Here is a 21,287-nt window from a genome sequence, read left to right on the forward strand (position 1 = left end):
CTTTTGGAAATATAGGGTATATGTGGCTGATAACTATAGAGGGAACAGTCACCTCCATACCTCCCATCTTTCCTGAGATGGGAATGAGGGGCACCTATTAGCAAAAGTATGTAGGCATAGGACACACCCCTTGCCACACCCCTCTTAAAGGAGACTAGTACAAAAAAATCAATTGGTTAAACCCACAACTGCTTTTTTACCACTACTATTCCTTTATATTGGCTTTTGGAATTTACAAATTGAGCAATTTAGACATTGAATAAAAGGTTTTAGAACTGTAAAAACAGGGCATTTTTGTCTCAGGGAACAGGTGCAGGTACTCCCTCCTTCCAAATCACACCTTGTCTCCGCCCCCTACCCTTCTCCGAGCACCATCTCTCGGTACGACCCCCTACACACCTTCAAGTACCACACCTTTTAGAGAATATAGAACCAAGTAATTTATATGGAATTTGATACTGATAACAAAAAAGCAATTAAATAGACCCCCTGCAGCCAATAATAGACCCTCCAATCAATATTAGATGCCCGCAGCAACAATAGAGCTGCCACAAAAAATACCACCCACCCCAGCAACAATAGACCCCAACTAACAACAATAGATCTCTAAGTAGTCAGGAACAATAGACCCCTCCCTCAACAGTAGATCCCTCTGAGTAACAATTACCCCCCTCCAGCAAAAATAGATCCTTACCAGCAACGCTAGACCCCCCCACCAACAATAGATTCCTCCAGCGGCCATAGATCCCCCAGCAGCCAGCATCAGTAGACCCTCCAGCACACTCTAGTACCCCTTGCCATTACATACATTCTGTGCTGGAAGAGCTGGAACTGCATTCTCCCACGTTCCCCCTGAAAAAAAGCCCTTTGTAAAATACTTTTTGATAGATAAGTAGTGCATTTTATATACAACTACCCTGTTTCCCCGAAAATAAGCCCTACCCTGAAAATAAGACCTAGTGTGATTTTCAGGGATGGCTGTAATATAAGCCCTACCCCGAAAATAAGCCCCAGTTTAAAGCCCTTGTAAAAACATGTAATACATTTTGTAAAAAGATTATATAATGTGCAGTGTGTCTCTTTTTGTAAATATATTGTGGAAAATACCTTATTTACAGCGCCGCTGGGCGCTCATGTTACCCACCAGAGATCTTCAACTCTCCTTCTGGCTGACATCAGCGGGGATCTCGGCCCTTCCCTCTGCAGTATATAGAGCGGGGAAGAAGAGCTCCGAGAGGTCACGTGAATGCCCAGCGGTGCTGTTAACCACTTGCCGACCAGCCGCCGTCATTATACGGCGGCAGGTCGGCACAATCTCGCGAGCCGTCATAGCTGTACGTCGGCTCCTTTAACCAGGATAACAGGCACGTGCGCCCGCTGCACTGCGGGGGGGGTGCCGATGCTCGTGGCCGGCGGTCGCGATGACTGACTGACGGACGCGTGATCGCGGGCACGAGAGGCAGAACAGGGACGTGTATATGTAAACACACAAATCCCAGTTCTGTGAGGAGAGGAGAGGCAGATTGTGAGTTCCTAATAACTAGGAACCACGATCTGTCATCTCCTATAGTCAGTCCCCTCCCCCCACAGTTAGAACATACATGAGGGAACACCGTTAACCCCTTGATCGCCCCCTAGTGTTAACCCCTTCCCTGCCAGTAACATTTACACAGTAATCAGTGCATTTTTATAGCACTGATTGCTGTATAATTGTCTATCGTCCCAAAAATGTGTCAAAAGTGTCCGATGTGTTCGCCATAATGTCGCAGTCCTGGTAAAAATTGCAGATCGCCGCAATTACTAGTTAAAAAAAATAATAATAACAAAAATGCCATAAATCTTTCCTCTATTTTGTAGACGCTATAACTTTTGCACAAACCAATCAATATTCGCTTATTGCGATTTTTATTACCAAAAATATGTAGAAGAATACATATCGGCCTAAGCTGAGGAAAAAATGAGCTTTTTAAAAAAGAAATTGGGGATATTTATTATAGCAAAAAGTGCAAGATGTTGTGTTTTTTTTCAAAATTGTCACTTTTTTTTGTTCATAGCACAAAAAATAAAAACCGCAGAGATGATCAAATACCACTAAAAGAAAGCTCTATTTGTGGGAAAAAAAAGGATGTCAATTGTGTTTCGCACGACCGCACAATTGTCAGTTAAAGCGACGCAGTGCCATATCGCAAAAAATGGCCTGGTCAATGAGCAGCCAAATCTTCCGGGGCTGAAGTGGTTAATAAGGTATTTTCCACAATAAAGTTACACAAGGTGACAAACTGCCCATTATATAATCTGTTTACACAACTGATTACATAATTTTACAAAGACTTTAACCAAGGTTTTGGAATTACAGAATTTCATAATGCTGACTCCTGAGCTGACAGGGGGAGAGGACGAGAGAAGACAGGGGACACAGGAACTTTTTAAAAAACATTTTAATTTTTTATTTCAGGTTTTTTAGAACATAGAGAGGGGTAAATGACACAGCACAAGCGCTATGCTGTCTATCATGCTTTAAAGGATCAGGATATTTATTTTATTTTTTCCCAATTTTCCTGTATTTGAATAAATGCAGATTATTGTACATACCGTATCTAAAGAAGACATCCCCTGAAAATAAGCCCTAGTGTGTTTTTTTTTAAGCCAAGATTAATATAAGGCCCAGTCTTATTTTTGGGGTAACACGGTATATAGATCAGACCAAAATGAGGGACAATTAAGGAGGAAAGAGGGACAGAGGGACTTTGGTCCAAATGAGTCCCTTGAAATCAGGGACAGTTGGGAGCTATTGTCTCCTCTCTTTATCCTAATTTAAAATGAGGAGCTTAGTACATAAAAAGCAATTCTGTGCCAATATAACCTGGATAACAATGATGGGAACAGCTGAATATATATAAAGTATATGTAACCTAATGTAGGATATGAAGGTGGGGTGGTACTGGGTGGACCTCATCATGGCCAGAATCAAATTTTTGGTGGCTAAAAGGTCCCTTCCAGCCAAACAGTTAATGAGTATTAATTGTTTAATTAATACATTGCTATTATCCTATTAGCAAAATGGTTGCATTTTTGAGAGCCCCCATCCCTACTGTGCCAAATGGCTTTGCACAGAGATGGTGACAACACTTCCTTGCCTCCTGCTTGCCCTTTAGACTACAAAAGCAAATCACCACAATGGCGACATCTCCTTTCTGTGCAGACCAACTAAGCCCCTCCCACTCCTACCCATCAGATTGCAGGCCAGAACCTCCCACTGCAAGTCTAATTTCAACATTTAGCTGTGCATCAGAATTCAAATTCAAGACATGTTTTTAATGATTGCCACTTGGAAAAATCAAGTTATGTCATTGGAAGGCAGTCGAATTTGCTGGCCAGGACATGTATCCTTCTCATATACAACGTGCAGATTTCACAACAATGTGTTAGCTATGAAAGAATCTGTATTATATTTATATACAAGCACACCATTACTCTCCTATATGCTTGATAACATAAGGTAGACAAAGCTTCTGCTGTATAAGATGGGCAGTACAACTGGCACCATGGTTTCTGGTTTGGCATTAGAATGCGCCGTCGGAGGGTGTGGTGAGAACAATTAAGGATGACGCCTCTAATTAAATGACTCATTTAGGGGACCCTCCCTGGATGAGGTTTATGCGGGCTCTTTACTCTTCTTGTTGGAATATATGACAATGGAAAATAACTTTACAGGAAGACTTCCGTTTCCATTTATAAACTTGCAATTAATTACGCTTTATGTAAAACAGCTGATGTGAGAAATCAGATTGTGTGAACCATACAGAACCTCCCCTCTTCAGTCCACCTCCAGCTGGGGTTTGTGAGAAGACAATACAAGGACAGATTTGGGGCTTTATTTTTTCTGGCTAAGCTCCGCAAACTGCCATTTTTCTGTCCAATGAGAGTGCTTTTATTGGGTCCTGAAAAAGTCTCATTGGGCACTGAAATGGAAGTTGGCGGGGCTAAGCCTTGAAAGTCACAGGAAGTTGGGTCACAATAAAGTTAAACTAAATCAGAGAGGACCACAGAAGAAGTTTTTTGGGTAATAGAGCAGCAGGAAGCTTGTTGTGGTTGAAAGTAGGCAGCACTTTAACCACTTCAATACAGGGCACTTATATACCTTCCTGCCCAGACCAATTTTCAGCTTTCAACGCTCTCACATTTGGAATTACAATTGTGCGTTCATGCGACGCTGTGCCCAACAAATAGAGTTTTCTTTTGGTGGTATTTGATCACCTCTGGGGTTTTTATTTTTTGCACTACAAATAAAAAAAGAGCGAAAAAAAAAAGGTTTTCTTTGTTTCTGTTACAAAACTTTGTAAATAAGTACGTTTTCTCCTTCACTGATGGGTACTGATGAGGCAGTACTGATTGGCACTGATGAGGTGGCACTTATATGCAGCACTGATAGGTGGCACTGATATACAACACTGATGGGCACTGATAGGTGGCACTGATGGGCACTCCTAGGCGGCACTGATAGAGCACTGATAGGTGGCACTGATAGGTGGCACATGAGGGCACGTATAGGCGGCACTGATGGGCATTGGTGGCCACTGATGGGCGGCACTGATAGATGGCACTGATAGACAGCACTGATCAGAGGTGCTGACAGGCATCACTGATGGGCACAGAGTGCCATCCCTAATGGGCAATGATTGCCATCCCTGGTGGGCTCTAGTGGGTTTACCTGGTGTTCATGGGTGGGCATCCCTGGTGGCCATGGGTGGGCATCCTTGCTGGCCATAGGTGGGCATTCCTGGTGGCCATGGGTAGGTATCCCTGGTGGCCCTGGGTGGGCATCTTCGGGGGGCTGCACTGATAATCAATCAGTGCAGACCCCCTTGTCAGTAGAGTAGCCGATCTCTCCTCTACTCGTGTATGTCAGTGGGAGTAGAGGAAATGCCGATACATGGCTTTTCCTGTTTACACTGTGATCAGCTGTGATTGGACACCTCCGTCAGAGGCCCTTACCTAGATTGGAGATGCGATGTGTCAGACTGACACACCACACCACCGATTGCGGCTTATCCTGCTGGACATCATGTGACACCCAGTCAGGATAACTGAACCACTTCCCGGCTGTCATTCTGCTATAGGCCGGGCGGGAAGTGGTTCAATGCAGCACTGGTTTACTTTAAAGCGGTATTAAACCCAAAAACAAAAATGTAACATATTGTAGCCTGACAATTCTTAGATGTGGCTGCTGCAATAGTTTTTATGTTTTTAGGCTTTTTTCCTTTATTATCACCATCTAGTAACAAAAATGGCAGTTGGAGGGTTGGGACAAACCATTTAACAATGATAGGGGTGCTTACAATGGTCAGTCTCAATTCATATGAGTTTAAAATCTGATCCTGTAAAAACTGTAACTAAAAAAGTGTTAGCTAGAGTTTGACATCAATTTGTTAGTGAAATCAATTTAAATCTGCTAGTGGATCTAACACTACCCTCTCCCCAGATTGTCAGTCCTGATGTCCAAAGGTGTCTCCATTGCTCCTCATTCCAGAGTGTAGACACCCTAAAACTGGCCCTACACCTATAGAATTTTACTAGGAAATTGGTTAACCAATGCCCCGTACACACGATCGGATTTTCCGGCAACAAATGTTGGATGTGAGCTTGTTGGCTGAAAGTCTGACCATGTGTATGCTCCATCGAACATTTGTTGTCGGACTTTCTGCCAACAAATGTTGGCTAGCAGGTTCTCAAATTTTCTGCCAACAAATGTTTTTTTCAGACTTCCCGATCGTGTGTACACAAGTCCGTGGGACAAAAGTCCACGCATGCTCGGAATTAAGTACGAGCCGGAGATATACGTCTGTAATGGAGATATCACGTACGTCTTGTACGTCACTACATTCGGAATTGTTGGCCAAGATTTGTGTGACCGTGTATATGCAAGACAAGTTGGGGACAACATCCTTCGAACAAAAATCCACGGTTTTGTTGTCGGAAAGTCCGATCGTGTGTACGAGGCATCAGAGTTAAAGGGGATAATTCAACAACTGTTGACCAGATGTTGACCAGACAAGTGAATAAAATCGAAGGACAGGGATGGAAATTTTTTGTTGAATCTAATGAGAACAAACACATTTCTAATTGTTACATTTGCTCCAGGCGAGAAAAATTGTAACGCATGCATTTGTCAAAGTTAATCCAGGAGTTGAATGTTTGTTCTAAGAAAAATGAGACATTGACATGGTACTTGAATGAAAAGCAGTTCAAAATCAGTGGAGTCCATTAAGGTATCATTGAATGGTCAGACAAGAGATATATATTAGTGTCATGGAACGTCCCACACTCCGCTTGAGTGCTTCCGTCATATACCACTTCCTCCCAGTCTGTATACAGATATCCCAACCTCTCAGCAAGAGATATATATTAGTTATGTTATAACGTTACGTTATGCGTTACGTGAGAACATTATACATTCTCATCTGAATGTTCATGCAAAAGTCTGCAGGTGTAAGGCCAGCATAAGACAGGATGTGTGTTACTGGTCAGGTCACCAGGTGAAAATAAAGGAAAAAAGCCAAAAAACAAATGAATGCAGCCACCACATTTAGGGAGGTTGTAAAGGCTATTTTTTTTTAAATAATTTTAATAATAAATACCACTTTAAAGATTGGTAAGATGCAATATATTATTTCTTTGTTTTTGGATTTAAAATTGCTTTAACTTTCTGTGGTCAGCTATATTGGCAGGCAAAGTCCTCTCTCGATCAGATCTGAAGTAAATAAGGTTACTTGAACTATGTACAAGTATTTGCCCAAGCTGTCTGATCTCACTGCTTGTGCCATTTACAGCGGAAAAACATTCAGCAGATGGCAGGTGCTTTATGACTTGTGATATTGACTGAACAGTAACTAGTGGCCTGCAGGCTATAACCGGCTGCAAAATGTCAGATACTTGCAAGCAATACGACCAGTTTAAACAATACATGTGGTAATAACACACAAAACTTTGTAAACAAGTATGTTTTCTCCTTCGCTGATGAGGCTGCACTGATGAGGCAGTACTGATTGGCACTGATGAGGTGGCACTTATATGCAGCACTGATAAGCAGCACTGATGGGCACTGATATACAGCACTGATGGGCACTGATAGGCGGCACTGATAGGTGGCACTGATATACGGCACTGATGGGCACTCATAGGCGGCTCTGATGGACACTGATATACGGCACTGATGGGCACTCATAAGCGGTACTGATGGGCACTGATAAGTGGCACTGATGGGCACTCATAGGTGGCACTGATAGGTGGCACTGGAGGGCACGTATAGGCAGCACTGATGGATGGGGCTGATAGGCAGCACTGATCAGAGGTGCTGGCAGGCATCGCTGATGGGCACAGAGTGCCATTCCTCATGGATAATGATTGCCATCCCTGGTGGGCTTTAGTGGGCTTACCTAGTGGTCATAGGTGGGCATCTCTGATGGCCATGGGTGGGCATCCTTGCTGGCCATGGGTGGGCATCCCTGGTGGTCCTGGGTGGGCATCCCCCATTTAACAATGATAGGGGTGCTTACAATGGTCAGTCTCAATCCATATGGATTTAAAACCTGTTGCTGTAAAAACTGTAGCTAAAAAAGTGTTAGCTAGAGTTTGACTTTAATTTGTTAGTGAAATCCATCTAAATCTGCTAGTGCATCTAATGCCGCGTATACACGAGCGGACTTTATGGCAGACTTTGTCCGGCGGACTTTTCGGCGGACTTTCCGAATGAACGGACTTGCCTATACACGATCAACCAAAGTCCGACGGATTCGTACGTGATGACGTACGACCGGACTAAAACAAGGAAGTTCATAGCCAGTAGCCAATAGCTGCCCTAGCGTCGGTTTTTGTCCGTCAGACTAGCATACAGACAAGCAGACTTTTTGACCAGACTCGAGTCTGTCGAAAAGATTTAAAACATGCTTCATTTCTAGGACCCAAGTCCGTTGAACTTTTGGGGAAAAAAAGTCAGCTGGAGCCCACACACGATCGAATTGTCCGACGGACTACGGTCCGCAGGGCCAAGTATGCCGTAAAGTCCGGTCTTGTGTACGCGCCATGACACTACCCTCTCCCCAGATTGTCAGTTCTGACACAAAACTTTATTCTGGATTATTAGGGTCCATTCACTGAATTGTAGCACAGTAATGTGTTTTATGCCATGCGTCAAGGTACGTTGGTTAAGGCAGCCCATCCACTTAAAGCAGAACTAAAGTCTAATATTAAAAAACTGTGAGCAGGCAGCTCTTAATTGCAGAGGAGACATGCAATGTCTCAACCTATCTGTCCATTCGCAGTCTTCTGTACAATTTACACTGAGCTGTGCATGCGCAGCTTAGGCTACATTCCGGAACATATGCGGGAGTGACGTCGTCCCGAGCTGGCTAATCAAGTTGGATGAAGACCGGCATCTGTAAAAAGCCAGGGAAAAGATGCCGGCACCAGTGAGGGACGGGTGTCGGACCGCTGATACATAGGCAAGTATAACATAGTTTAGTTCCAATTTTAATGGGATGCCTAACACAAAATCTATAAAAAGAAGGTTCAAGTATAATCTCTGACAGCATGCCACACTACAATGCATGTTAATCAGAATGAATGGCACTGCATTACACCAAGGTATGTAATGTGCACTGACATGGCAATAGAATACCTCCCAACTTTTTGAGACGGAACGAGGGACACCTATTAGCAAAAATAAGTAGACATAGAACACACCCCCTGGCATGCCCCCTTAAAGGAGAATCTACAAAAAAAGTGATTACTTAAAGGGTAAGTTCACCTTTACAGAAAAATCTGTACGGTGAACTCACACAGGACCCCCCCAGTCCCGCTGATCTGAAGCACGGCTATTTTCTATTCTGAGCCCTGCTATAGCCGCCTCACCGGTCCGGGGCTTAGAAACCCCCTTGGCATTCACACGTCTTCTTCCCCGCTGAGAGGACGGGCTACGCGGGTTCTGATTGGTCGACGCCGTCCAATTAGAATGCTCTTAAACGTCCCTCCTGACGGAGTACGTTTAGGAGATTAAGTTGCGGAGATTTCTAAGTTCCAGACTGGTGAGGCGGCTATAGCAGGGCTTAAAACGTGAGATTGCCGCGCTGCAGGCCAGCGGGACTGGGGGGGGGGGTGAGAAGGGGGGGGGGGGGTCCTGTGTAAGTTCACCTTACAGATTTTTCTGTAAAGGTGAACTTACCCTTTACACCCAGAAGTGATATTTTTTACCACTACTATTCCTTTATATTGGCTTTTGAAATTTACAATTGCAGCAATTTAGAAATTGGATGAAAGGTTTAGCACTGGAAAACACTTTTGGAAAGATAAAAAGTGTATTTTATATACAATTATATAGATCAGATCAAAATGAGGGACAAATGAGGATGAAAGAGGGACAGAGGGACATTGTTCCAAATCAGGGACAGGACAGTCCCTTGAAATCAGGGACAGTTGGAAGCTATACAATTGTCAAACAGTAGCACTAATCTTGCTCTGTATGCTGAGTTTACCCTCAATATTCTTTTCTTACTCTGTATGGATGGGCGCTGGACAGTAGCGCTTCCATTGTTCTGTATGCATGATGTTATTCTCAGTATCTGTTCTTTTTTATGTATGGAAGGATGCTTCAAACTAGTGTTTCTGTCTCCCCTATGGGGGTCTTAGTGAGCATGCGTTCCGTAACCCCATGCAAGTCTATGAGCAAGAGATACTAATGCCAGCCTGTAGGTAGGGTTGCCACCCATCCCATAATACAGGATAATTGCAAGCTTTAAACTAACATGCTACATCATGTATTATATCAATGCAGGCTGCATTAGTTGCTAGGATGCAGGGAGCTCCAGACGCCCAGTGTCCTGGGATGGCGGTAGCTCCTGCTGTCTAGCATCCTTGGTTGCTGGGATGCTGGTACCTCCTGACACCTAGTATCCTTGGTTGCTAGGAAACAGGTGGCTCCTGCCTTATAACATCCTTGGTTGCTAGGACACAGGTGGCTCCTGCCTTATAGCATCCTTGGTTGCTAGTACAAAGGTGGCTCCTGCCTTATAGCATCCTCTGTTGGTAGGACACAGGTGGCTCCTGCCTTAAAGCATCCTTGGTTGATAGGACACAGGTGGCTCCTGCTTTCTAGCATCCTTGGTTGCTAGGACACAGGTGGCTCCTGCCTTCTAGCATCCTTGGTTGCTAGGACACAGGTGGCTCCTGCCTTCTAGCATCCTTGGTTGCTAGGACACAGGTGGCTCCTGCCTTCTAGCATCCTTGGTTGCTAGGACACAGGTGGCTCCTGCCTTATAGCATTCTTGGTTGCTAGAACACAGGCGGCCAACATTCATGTAGCGGCTGCGGATGAGGTGAAAAAAGGGGGACCGAGGGTGAGGTGAAGAGGGTGGCGCCTGATAGATAAGGAGCTCTTGATGTGAAGATAGGACTCTGATGTAAAGGGAGAGCTGCTGATGTCAAGGACAAGAAGACTCATCCCACTGCGCAAAGAGAGGGTGTCATCATCATTTAGTGTAGATGTCAGTATGGTCCAGCCCATGAAATAGAGTTCAGCATCTCGCCCTATATCCCCCCCCCCCCCATTCCAACCTTTGTCCCTTATTTTGCCAAAACAAAGGTGGCAAACCTACCTGCAGAGGACCAGGACAGTACAGCTTGCCCATGGTTGATTTAGCAGGGAGGAAGGTGAATTGGTAGACTGTTTTTAGTGGGAATTGATTAAAGGACAATTATATCAAAGGTGCCGTTGTCTTTCTAAGTACTTGTTACCCCTGCACTCTGTATGCTGGGAGTGCAACAGTCAGGATATACTTATGACCTAATGTTTACGCTGTGCATAGACCTGCTGTTGTATGTTATATATTTCTGGAAGTTGCTCTGTATGTTACATATTTGTGCCTACCATACTATGTACTCTTGCTTTTACAAGACATACTCCTGATCATTGCACTCTGTGCATTACTGTATACATTTCTGACTCCTGCACTGACTCTACATGCTATGCTGGTATTATATACTCCTGATCAAAGTCTTCATTATCTCAACAGTTGCTGGTTGCTAAGAAGTCTCTGACTATATTATTGTCGTTTCCACCAAAAACTCTCTATGTTCATGGGGTTTATTGTCCACATTTGTTAGTCCTTATAGCAATGTTGCAGACCCAGGCATTCAGCGGTTTTCTGGTCAGCGCATTTTTCTTCTTGCTATCCTCATGGCATCCCTTCTAATTATGCATACGCATCTTGGTGCCTCTTGTTTGATGTTTTGTCTTTATACCTTCAATGTCTGCCTCTTGTTCCAAAAAATGTGCGACCAATTGTTTGAGGGTGCATTAAAAATGGGGGCGTGATTTTGTGAGCGTAGCTACAAATGGAGGTGTGATTTTATGGGTATGGTTAAAAGTGGGCTTGGTCAGTATGGCGTCCCTGGATTTTATTTAGAAAATCTGGTCGCTTTACCTTCTGTGCGTACTATAGGTCCCACAGCTAGCCTCAGTTTTCACAGCATCGTGCACCACCTCTTATCACTCTGTAAACTGTTCTCACCGGCTACAATCTCTGTATGTATTTAATATACTGTAGAAATATAAAAAACAACTTCAATAGATATTACTAATTAAATGACATAAAAAGTGATTTTTATCAGGGATTTGATCGGGGTTCCAATGGGACAATGAGGTTTATTTACTAAAGCTAGAGAGGGCAGAAGTAGTCAGCTTCCAGGTTTTATTGCTAAAGCCTAATTAAACAAGCTGAGGTTAGAAGCTAATTGGTTCCTCTACAGAATTGTGACTACTTTTGCCCTCCCTAGCTTTAGTAAATAAAACTCAATGTTTCTAAGGATAAAACTTTTAATTGATCACTCTCTAAAGCTGGTCATACATGAATTGAAATTTGGCCAGGTTCAGCAGGGACCAGCCAAATTTTGATCTATGTACGGGCACTGTGGTTGTGCAGAAGTGGCTCTTTTGGATTTTTGCAGCTTAATCAGTGGTGCAAGCTTTAGCCGGCAATGCTGATTAGTGTATTCTGGCGGCTGGGAAGTCTCCCTGCTGTCAGAATACAATAGCTCAGCGGAGAGGCTTCCCCCAACCACCTTGAATGTGTGGATGGGGAGAATCAATTCATTTTTTTTTTTTTTTTTTGTTGAATAAAAAAAGAAAAAGAATAATCTATGGAATGCTTTAGACTTGAGACTGTCCTTGAAATTCAAGGACATTTAACAACTGCAGATTAGTGTGGTTAGATCCCAAATCAAGATTTTCTGGATCTCTGTAAAAAAACACAGACGAGGCATTGTCTCCCCGGCCAAGGCAGAGGCGAGCCGGAGACAAGCGATGTGGGTGCAGGTCCGGATCTCAGATCTAACCGGTTTATCGAGTCAGTCTTGCAACTGACCCCAGTTGTGCATCCTCCTTCCGGAGCAGCATGCACCCCATGGGTGGGACAGCTAGGTGTGATCTTGTGTGTTCATTGCCGACATTATGGTGCTTAATAATTACACAATGAGTACACCCCTTGGCATGTTTGTCATTCCTCAGATTTTAATTCAACATATGTCATAACATTCTTGAAGGGAAAAAAATGAAACTAAGGCAGCCACAGAGAGATGTCACACATTCCTGAAAAATGAGGCCTCGTCACTTGGGCCAAGTGACAGCGATAGCTTGAAGTTCCACAGTCCACCAACCAGACCCAATTTGTTTTACTGGCAGCTTCCGAAAGGATTAAGGCAATATATTTTAGAAGAACATAGCCATGGCAAGATCTGTCTATAATGATCACAGTATATATTTGTTAATGTTTAAAAGGTTTTGTTTCTATGTATAATTTTGAATTTTTTTGTACAGGAGACAGCCATACAGTATTTGCTCATTACATTCACTTAGAAGCATGCAAAAAGAATTGTTCTTCTCTGTTCCTCTAATTCAGTGCATATCTATGTGACTTTAACATACCTCCCAACTTTTTGAGTTGGGAATGAGGGACACCTATCAGCAAAAGTATGTAGGCATAGGACACACCCCTTGCCACATCCCCTTAAAGGAGAATTGTACAAAAAAACAAGATTGGTTAAACCCACAAGTGCTTTTTTACCACTACTATTCCTTTATATTGGCTTTTGGAATTTACAAATGCAGCAATTTAGAAATCAGATGAAAGGTTTAGTGCTGGAAAACACTTTTTGATAGATAAAAAGTGCATTTTAAAAAAATCTATATAGATCAGACCAAAATGAGGGACAGAGGGACATTGCTCCAAATCAGGGACAGTTGGGAGCTATGCTTTAAAGCTAGATTCACACTTATGTGTTTTTGCGGGCCGCATTTGCGCAGGCACAGCAGCCCATTCAAATGAATAGGCTGCCGTGCCTGTGTTTCCGCAAAAAAAAGGTGCATGCACATAATGTGTGCCAAATCAGGGAGACAGGGCCTGAAATAGGCTCAGCCCTTACCCAAGATGGCTGCAAAGGTCACAAGAGGCACCAGCGTCAAAACCACAGTGACTTTCTTCCCCTTTCTGCATTGGTGCTTCGGTTGAGCGCCACCTACAGTGTAGAGTACAGACTCACTGCACCTGCCTACACATAGATTTTCTGCAGGTCTCTACCAGGTCCAAAGTCCTGTGACACATCTGTGCATGCGTGAAATCACATGGCATGTGCTGTTAGAGGCACCAGGAAAGCCCTTTTCTCCTTGGTAAGAAAGGAGGAAATGTCATGCTGCCACACAAAAAAAGTCAGGAACATTTATTTCATTTTCGTTCACATGGGCGTACTTAAAGCGGACTTTTACCCAAAAGGGGAAGTTCCGCTTGTCTAGCCTTCTGCTTTACTGTCAGAAACAGAGAAAACTACGTAATATCAGAAAGTGCAGTTTGCATTGCATAAACAGGACATCCTATCTGCAAGTAAAAATTCTCTGTTTCTTTGGCATGGCTGTGTAAATCTCAGGACTGGATGAACAGAAGTAAATGATTAAGGAGTATATGACCACGTTCTGATAACTGTGTCTCCTTACAGGCCAGCGATGACGGTGAAAGTATTGGGAACTGTCCGTTTAGCCAAAGGCTATTTATGATCCTCATGCACAAAGGATGCCCCTTCACCCTGACCACAGTGGACATGAAGAGGTAGGTACACCATTTAGATCAAAATCTACATTCTAAATTATTGCAGAAACCTAAAGCTGAACTCAAGGAAAATATAACAGACACAACTGTATGCAGCTCTGTAATCATTATTACATCATTTTCTAAGTACCTGATATGACTTGGTATCAGCATCTTGCAGTCCCTGTACAGAAGAGCTAAGACTGGTAAAGGGAGAAATGGCACAGGGAGCCAATCAGGTGTGCTGTAATGCAAGTAGCAGTTAGACCCCTTTCACTCTGGGGCGGTTTTCAGATGCTTTAGCGCTAGAAATAGCCTTTGCTAAGTGCCTGAAAACCGCTTCCCATTCATTCCAGTGTGCCTTTGGGTGCGCTTGCGGAATGGAAAAAAGTCCTGCAAGCAGCATCTTTGGAGCGGTTTGGGAGCGCTGTATTTAGCACTCCCAAAACGTCCTGCCCATTGGAATGAATGGGCAGCGCTTTAATAGCGCCGCAAAATGGGAGTTTTTAACCCCTTTTTGGGGTTAAAAGCGCCCCACTAGCGGCCAAAAAGCGTTGCTTATACAGCGGTAAAGCTTCGCCAAACTAGCGTCGCTTTACCGCGAACGCACGGGCGGACCCAGTGTGAAAGGGGGTCTAAAGAGTAACAGACAAATAGCTCAACCATGTTCTGCTTCACTGTCCAGTTCCAGGGACACAGGTATAGGGACCTAGAGCTGCACGATTCTGGCCAAAATGAGAATCACAAATTTTTTGCTTAAATAAAAAGATCACGATTCTCGCAACGTAAAATCTTTCACATTATACAAAAAAAAAATGGGCTAACTTTACTGGTTAGATTTTTTTTTTTTAATTCATTAAAGTAATTTTTTCCAAAAAAATTGCATTTGAAAGACCGCTGCGCAAATACTGTGTGACATAAAATATTGCAACAACCACCATTTTATTCTCTAGCGTGGCTTTTTTCACTTACACACAAAGTCTATTCCATTGTCAAATTGTTACAATGTTTATACTTAAGTTCAACTGATAAAGAATGTTTTGTTTCTTGGCAGACTGCCCTGTTTTGCTATTCCTTTCTTTTGAGGGCTGTGGCTTCAGAAGAGCAAAGAGAATTCTTTGCATAGAAAGAATTCTGAAACACTTTAGTCAAAATCACGATAACGATTCTTGACGATTAATCACGATAACGATTCTTGACGATTAATTGTGCAGCTCTATAGGGACCTGTACATAAAAGTTAAACAACAGCATAGAAAGATCAGGTCCTCTTCCTTGCTACATAGGGCTGTGCTGTGTGACAGAGCTGTGTAAATCACAGGTCTGGATGAACAGAAATGCAATTCCTTAGGCAGGTAAAACAGCTCCCATATATACTGTATATAGGTTATCTGTATTCACCTGTCTGCCTGAACTTGCTTTAAATGATGCCTGTCATTCATGTAGGCAGCCATATTGTAGTGTGAATACTATGTCAGAGATTTCTCTCTTTCACTGCAAACAAGTAACCTCACTCTTTCCACCTCCAAGTCACTCATCCATAGAGAACTTACAGACTCATTTTGGATGAACTCCAAATTTTAAAAGGCTGAGAGGTACACTTGAAGCTAAGTGCAAACCTTGTTAAGGGCCTATTTACATGAATGCATTGCAGGACAGCATTCATTACCACAATGCGCATCATGCATGTTATATGGGTTGCTGTGTTACATTGCCGTTCATTTTAAATTGCACCCCAATGCATCAAAGCAGCACATGGCAACGCAACATCGCGCTTTTAAAATTTGCACATCTGATTTTTGGGACATATTGGTGCTTTTCAGTGGGCTGCCTTATAGCAAAGCATGTCTGCGAATGACATGTGCTACCGCACCACACGCATCCATGGGCCTCAAAGAAGCACTTTGGAGGCTGCTTTTGCCAGCCTCTGTCTAAGAAGACTAGATTGCCAGGCTTGTTCTGCTTTAGCAATCTAAGGTCTGAAAGTGTGATGCCTATAAATGATGCAGTTGTGCTTACATACTCAGTAGCTTGGCAGACAGTGACTCGATCCAAATGACATCTTGCAGATCATAGAAAGCTTTAATCCAAAAACTTGTGCAGATCAGAACAGATGAACATCAGTTAGTTCAAAGAATCATAGTGTATTTAGCCCCAGCAGAATACAGTACATGTGATGAATGGAGACTAAAGCATGAAGAAGGGTGGGAGTAACGACATAGAGTATCCCCTAGCAACGGAGTGAGAAAAGGACAAAATTATTTAAAGGTAAATAAACAATGCATGTGTAACACCATGCTGATCCAGTGGCTTCAGTGCTTTTGAGTCATTAACCCAGCACAATCATGTTGAGTAAAAAGTCAGTGATGTTACAACTCTGCATTGTTTTTCAATGTCAGAAAGTACTGAAGGAATTGGAGCAGCATGACAGCCCGGAACATAGCATTTTCAGGAGAGGTTAGCAGTAACAGCCTGTATTTTCTCTGACCACAGGTTTCCTTTCTGATGCACTTTTACAGTACAATCTTCCATGACTCTTTATTATACACGAAGGCCGTGCTTTGTTTATTGTTCCTCCAATGATACCAACAACCTCAGGTTTAGGACTGATGACCACCTGGACCCAATGTAAGTCTTAGGCCCCTTTCACACATGCGGACCAATGATCCGTTTTTCATCCATCCGTTGACGGATGAAAAACAGACATCAATGCATCTCTATGGAAAAACGGATGTAAACAGGTGATCATCCATGTACATCAGTTTACATCCGCATCCGTCAACATTTGTTTTTTTAAATGAATCAAAGCCCTATTTTTGTTCCGTAAAGAAATCAAAACACATTTTTGCATCCGTTTTTGCATTGGTAGTGGATGTAAAAAAATGGATGAGAAACTAATGAGCAACTGATAAGAAACTGATAAAAAACTAATGTAAACTTCATCCGTTTTTGCTTCGAAAAAACGTGACTGAGCTGATGAAATGAACGGTTCGCATGTTTGAAAGGGGCCCAAGGTGCCACTCGCATAAGCAGGAACACCTATATCACAGGTCATATGACAGAGCTCTTTGGTGCAATACATTAAATGCCAAACAGCCTGTGAAGGCACACTATTGTGTGTGTGTGTGTGTGTGTATGTATATATAAATATATATATATTTATTTATTATTATACACAATTTATATAGCGCCAACAGTTTACGCAGCGCTTTACAATGTAGAGGGGGGACAGCACAATTACAATACAGTTCAATACAGAAGGGACAGGAGAGCCCTGCTCATAGAGCTTACATTCTAAAGGGAGGGGGTGGTGGTACAAAAGGTAATAGCTGCTCGGAATGATTTGATGGGGGGGTGGCTCGGGGACAGTTGTTAGGTGAGTGTGGGATAGGCTTCCTGAATAAGTGAGTTTTCAGGGATCTCCTAAAGGTGGACAGGTTAGGGGGTGAGCAGACATACCAGGGCAGGGAGTTCCAGAGGATGGGAGAGGCTCCGGAGAAGTCCTGAAGACAAGCATGAGAGGAGGTAACAAGGGAGCTAGAGAGCAGGAGGTCCTGGGAGGAGCGGAGGGGATGATGTAGGCAATATCTGCAGATGAGGTTGGTGATGTAGATGGGGGCGATGTTGTGAATGGCCTTGTATGTTGTGGTTAGCATTTTGAATTTTACACGGTGGGGTATTGGAAGACAGTGAAGGGATTGGCAGAGTGGGGCAGCAGTCACGGATCGGTTAGTGAGGTGTATTAGACTAACAATGGCATTCATAATAGACTGGAGGGGGGATAGCCTGTGTAAGGGTAGGCCATTAAGGAGAGAGTTGCAATAGTCAAGGTGGGAAATAATCAAGGAGTGAATAAGTTGCTTTGTGGTATCATTAGTCATTATATATATATATATATATATATATATATATATATATATATATATATATATATATATATAATTTATTACTGTTTAAAAAGAAAAATGAAATCTCTATGTTCTATTTTCTTTCACAAAGGGCACCGGAGGTCTTGAAAGACTTGGCGCCGGGGTCACAGCCCCCGTTTCTCCTCTACGACACTGAGGTCAAAACAGACACCAATAAAATCGAAGAGTTTCTGGAGGAGATCTTGGTGCCCCCAAGGTAAGACAAAGTCCCGGGCGGGAGGCCTGCTAGTTGCTGACACTGAGCTACCAATCCTAGCATGCCCAGCCAACCAAGATCTGCCAGGACATGGTAAAAATGATAGCACACATGCGCGTTAGAGAGCCTTTTTTTTCTACATTGATGTGTGTTTCCTTAAAGCAATCGTTACGTGGCTGCTGTACCATGTACTTGTATGAGAAAGTCTCCTGTTCTCTTTGTATTGCTTCCTTTATGTGAAATCCCTGGTGTTCCTGCCAGTCCCTCTGCTTTCTTATTAAAAACTGACCACGATAAGCAGGACAACACACAGTGGTCAGTTCTCCAGCCATGCTGGGAACTTAGTGTGCTCTCCTCCAATGATCAGAATTGTCCTAACACGCCCCCACTGCACAGTCATTCACTGGGAAGCTCAGTGTTCTGTACCGTTGCTGTGTGGTGATATGGTGTGCCATCCAGTACGGTGTGGAAAAATGCAGACATGCAGCAATTTTCCGTACTGCAACGCACCAAACATCACACCAGCATTGTGGTGTAAGGCTCCATTCACACTAGCGCGTTTTTTGATGCATTTTGCATTTTGCAGAAATGCACGGGAATTTTTTAACATGGGTTCCTATGGAACATGTTCACATCAATGCCTTTTTGTTTCTCTGCATTTTTGGAAAGGGTCAGGGACTTTTTTTCATGCAAAATGCAGCGTTTTGCATGTAATAGAATTCAATGGACAAGCATCAAAAACGCAAGTGCACCGTTTTTGCAGCGTTTTTGATGCGTTTTTGCCGTTTTTTGTTTTTTGTTTTTTTTTTAATTTTTTTTTTAGACTGTAAAAAAAAACTGTAAAAAAAAAACCGCAAAACGCAAATCGCGGCAAAAACGCCACAAAAACGCTGCTCAAAAACGTGGCAAGCATGAAAAAAAAACCTCCAAAAACGCTCAAAAGCAACATGCATAGGTGTGAATCGAGCCTTAGGCCTGATTCACACCTATGCATTTTTAGTGCTTTTTGCATTTTGCAGATTTGCACTACAGAACGTGTTCCATAGGAAACCATGTTAAATGGACTGTAGTGCAAATCTGCAAAATGCAAAAAGCACTAAAAATGCATAGGTGTGAATCAGGCCTGAACAAGGCACATAAAAAACAATTATTTTCTATGTGCCCTAGCAGTGACCTGCGTTGATCCAGTTTGCAAAACGTCACATAGTGCCAATGAGCCCTAAGGCCTGGTTCACACCAATGCATTTTTAGTGCATTTTGCAGATTTGCATTTAGAATGTATTCCATAGGAAACCATGTTAAATGGACTGCAGTGCAAAAAGCACAAAAACTGCATAGGTGTGAACCAGGCCTGATTCACACCTATGCAGTTTTAGTGCTTTTTGCATTTTACAGATTTGCACTACAGTCCATTCACCATGGTTTCCTACGGAACACGTTTTGTAGTGCAAATCTGCAAAATGCAAAAAGCACTAAAAATGCATAGGTGTGAATCCAGCCTAAGGCCTGGTTTACACCTATGCAGGTTGCAGTTTGCATATTGCAGGTGCATTTTGCAAAACACATTTTTTATCCATTGAAGTCTATGGGGGTTATTTACGAAAGGCAAATCCACTTTGCACTACAATTGCAAAGTGCACTTGAAATTGCACTGAAAGCGCACATGGAAGTGCAGTCGCTGTAGATCCGAGAGGGACATGCAAGGAAGAAAAAAAACAGCATTTTAGCTTGCACATGGTTGGATAATAAAATCAGCAGAGCTTCCCCTACCATGTGCAAGCTAAAATGCTGTTTTTTATTTTCTTGCATGTCCCCCTCGGATCTACAGCGACTGCACTTCCATGTGCATTTTCAGTGCAATTTCAAGTGCACTTTGCACTTGTAGTGCAAAGTGGATTTGCCTTTCGTACATAACCTCCTATGGAACCAAAAACCAGAAAAAAATCCCCAGCTATTTCCATAAAATGCACAGATGTGAACTACATCCATAGGAAACCATGTTAAATGAACTGTAGTGTGATTCTGCAAAACTGAAAATGCAAGAAATGCATAGGTGTGAGCTAGGCCTAAATCCTGTTTATAGCCATGGCAGGTGCCACTTATTTTTGTATGCATTTCATAATTTGCATTTTAGTTCATCTCCTCCTTTTCCCTTGCTGCCAACCTTGAACTTTGCAGGCCTATTCACGTGCGTTTTCATGCTCATAACTAGTTTATCTGGAGGTTGAAATGCTTGTAAAATGCAGCTTGTTGCAGATTTTCATAGTGCTTGCTGGGACCAATACAGAAAAAGCGATTTTTATTTGTCCCTGTACTCTTCATTGTTTGGCCTCATTCACACTAACACACCTGCGTTTACATTTTCTAAACCCAGGAGAAGTGATCTGAGAAATATAAAACTTTAAAGCGGTAGTAAACTCAGCTTTATGATTTGTACTTCGGGTAAGCCTATAATAATGCCTAGCTGTAGGTACCGTGACGTTTAGGAGATAGACATTTGAAATAGTCGGTGGTGTCACCAGCGCATGCACACTGCACTCTGAATAGACAGCCCACTGGAGTAATCCGTCCATTGAGAGCGCTGGAGGGCTTCTTTCTAGGATGAATCTGTCATAATGTGCTAATATGCAGTGCTACCACTACTTTGGTCAAAGACGCTTCCAGAAAGCAATTTTTTTTGCATGCATTAGTGAATAAGTCTCGATTCACACCTATGCATGTTGCTTTTGAGTGTTTCTGCAGTGTTTTTTTGTGGTGCTTGCCACGTTTGAGCAGCGTTTCTGCAGCATTTTTACAGCCTTTTTTGCCGCGTTTTGTTTTTTTTTTTTTACAGTTTTTTTTTTTTACTGTATACAATCTTAAAAAACCCCAAAAAACGCCAAAAACGCAAAACGCGTCAAAAACGCAGCAAAAACACTGTACTAGCGTTTTTGATGATGGTCCATTGAATTCTATTACATGCAAAACGCTGCATTTTGCATGAAAAAATCTCCCTGACCCTTTCCAAAAACGCAGAGGTACAAAAATGCATTGA

The 21,287-nt window shown here is 42.8% G+C and overlaps 1 protein-coding gene across 1 annotated transcript in view; it reads left to right on the top strand.

Annotated features, from left to right (window-relative positions):
- CLIC3 (chloride intracellular channel 3) overlaps positions 1 to 21,287 on the top strand; it is a 53,148-nt gene that overhangs the window by 21,703 nt on the left and 10,158 nt on the right. The window contains exons 2-3 of the mRNA XM_073599944.1: positions 14,041 to 14,150; positions 18,128 to 18,253. Of these exons, the coding sequence (XP_073456045.1) occupies positions 14,041 to 14,150; positions 18,128 to 18,253 (236 nt within the window). The remainder of the gene's footprint in view (positions 1 to 14,040; positions 14,151 to 18,127; positions 18,254 to 21,287) is intronic.

This window comes from Aquarana catesbeiana, linkage group LG09 (genome assembly GCF_042186555.1).
Source record: "Aquarana catesbeiana isolate 2022-GZ linkage group LG09, ASM4218655v1, whole genome shotgun sequence".
Lineage (NCBI taxonomy): Eukaryota > Metazoa > Chordata > Amphibia > Anura > Ranidae > Aquarana > Aquarana catesbeiana.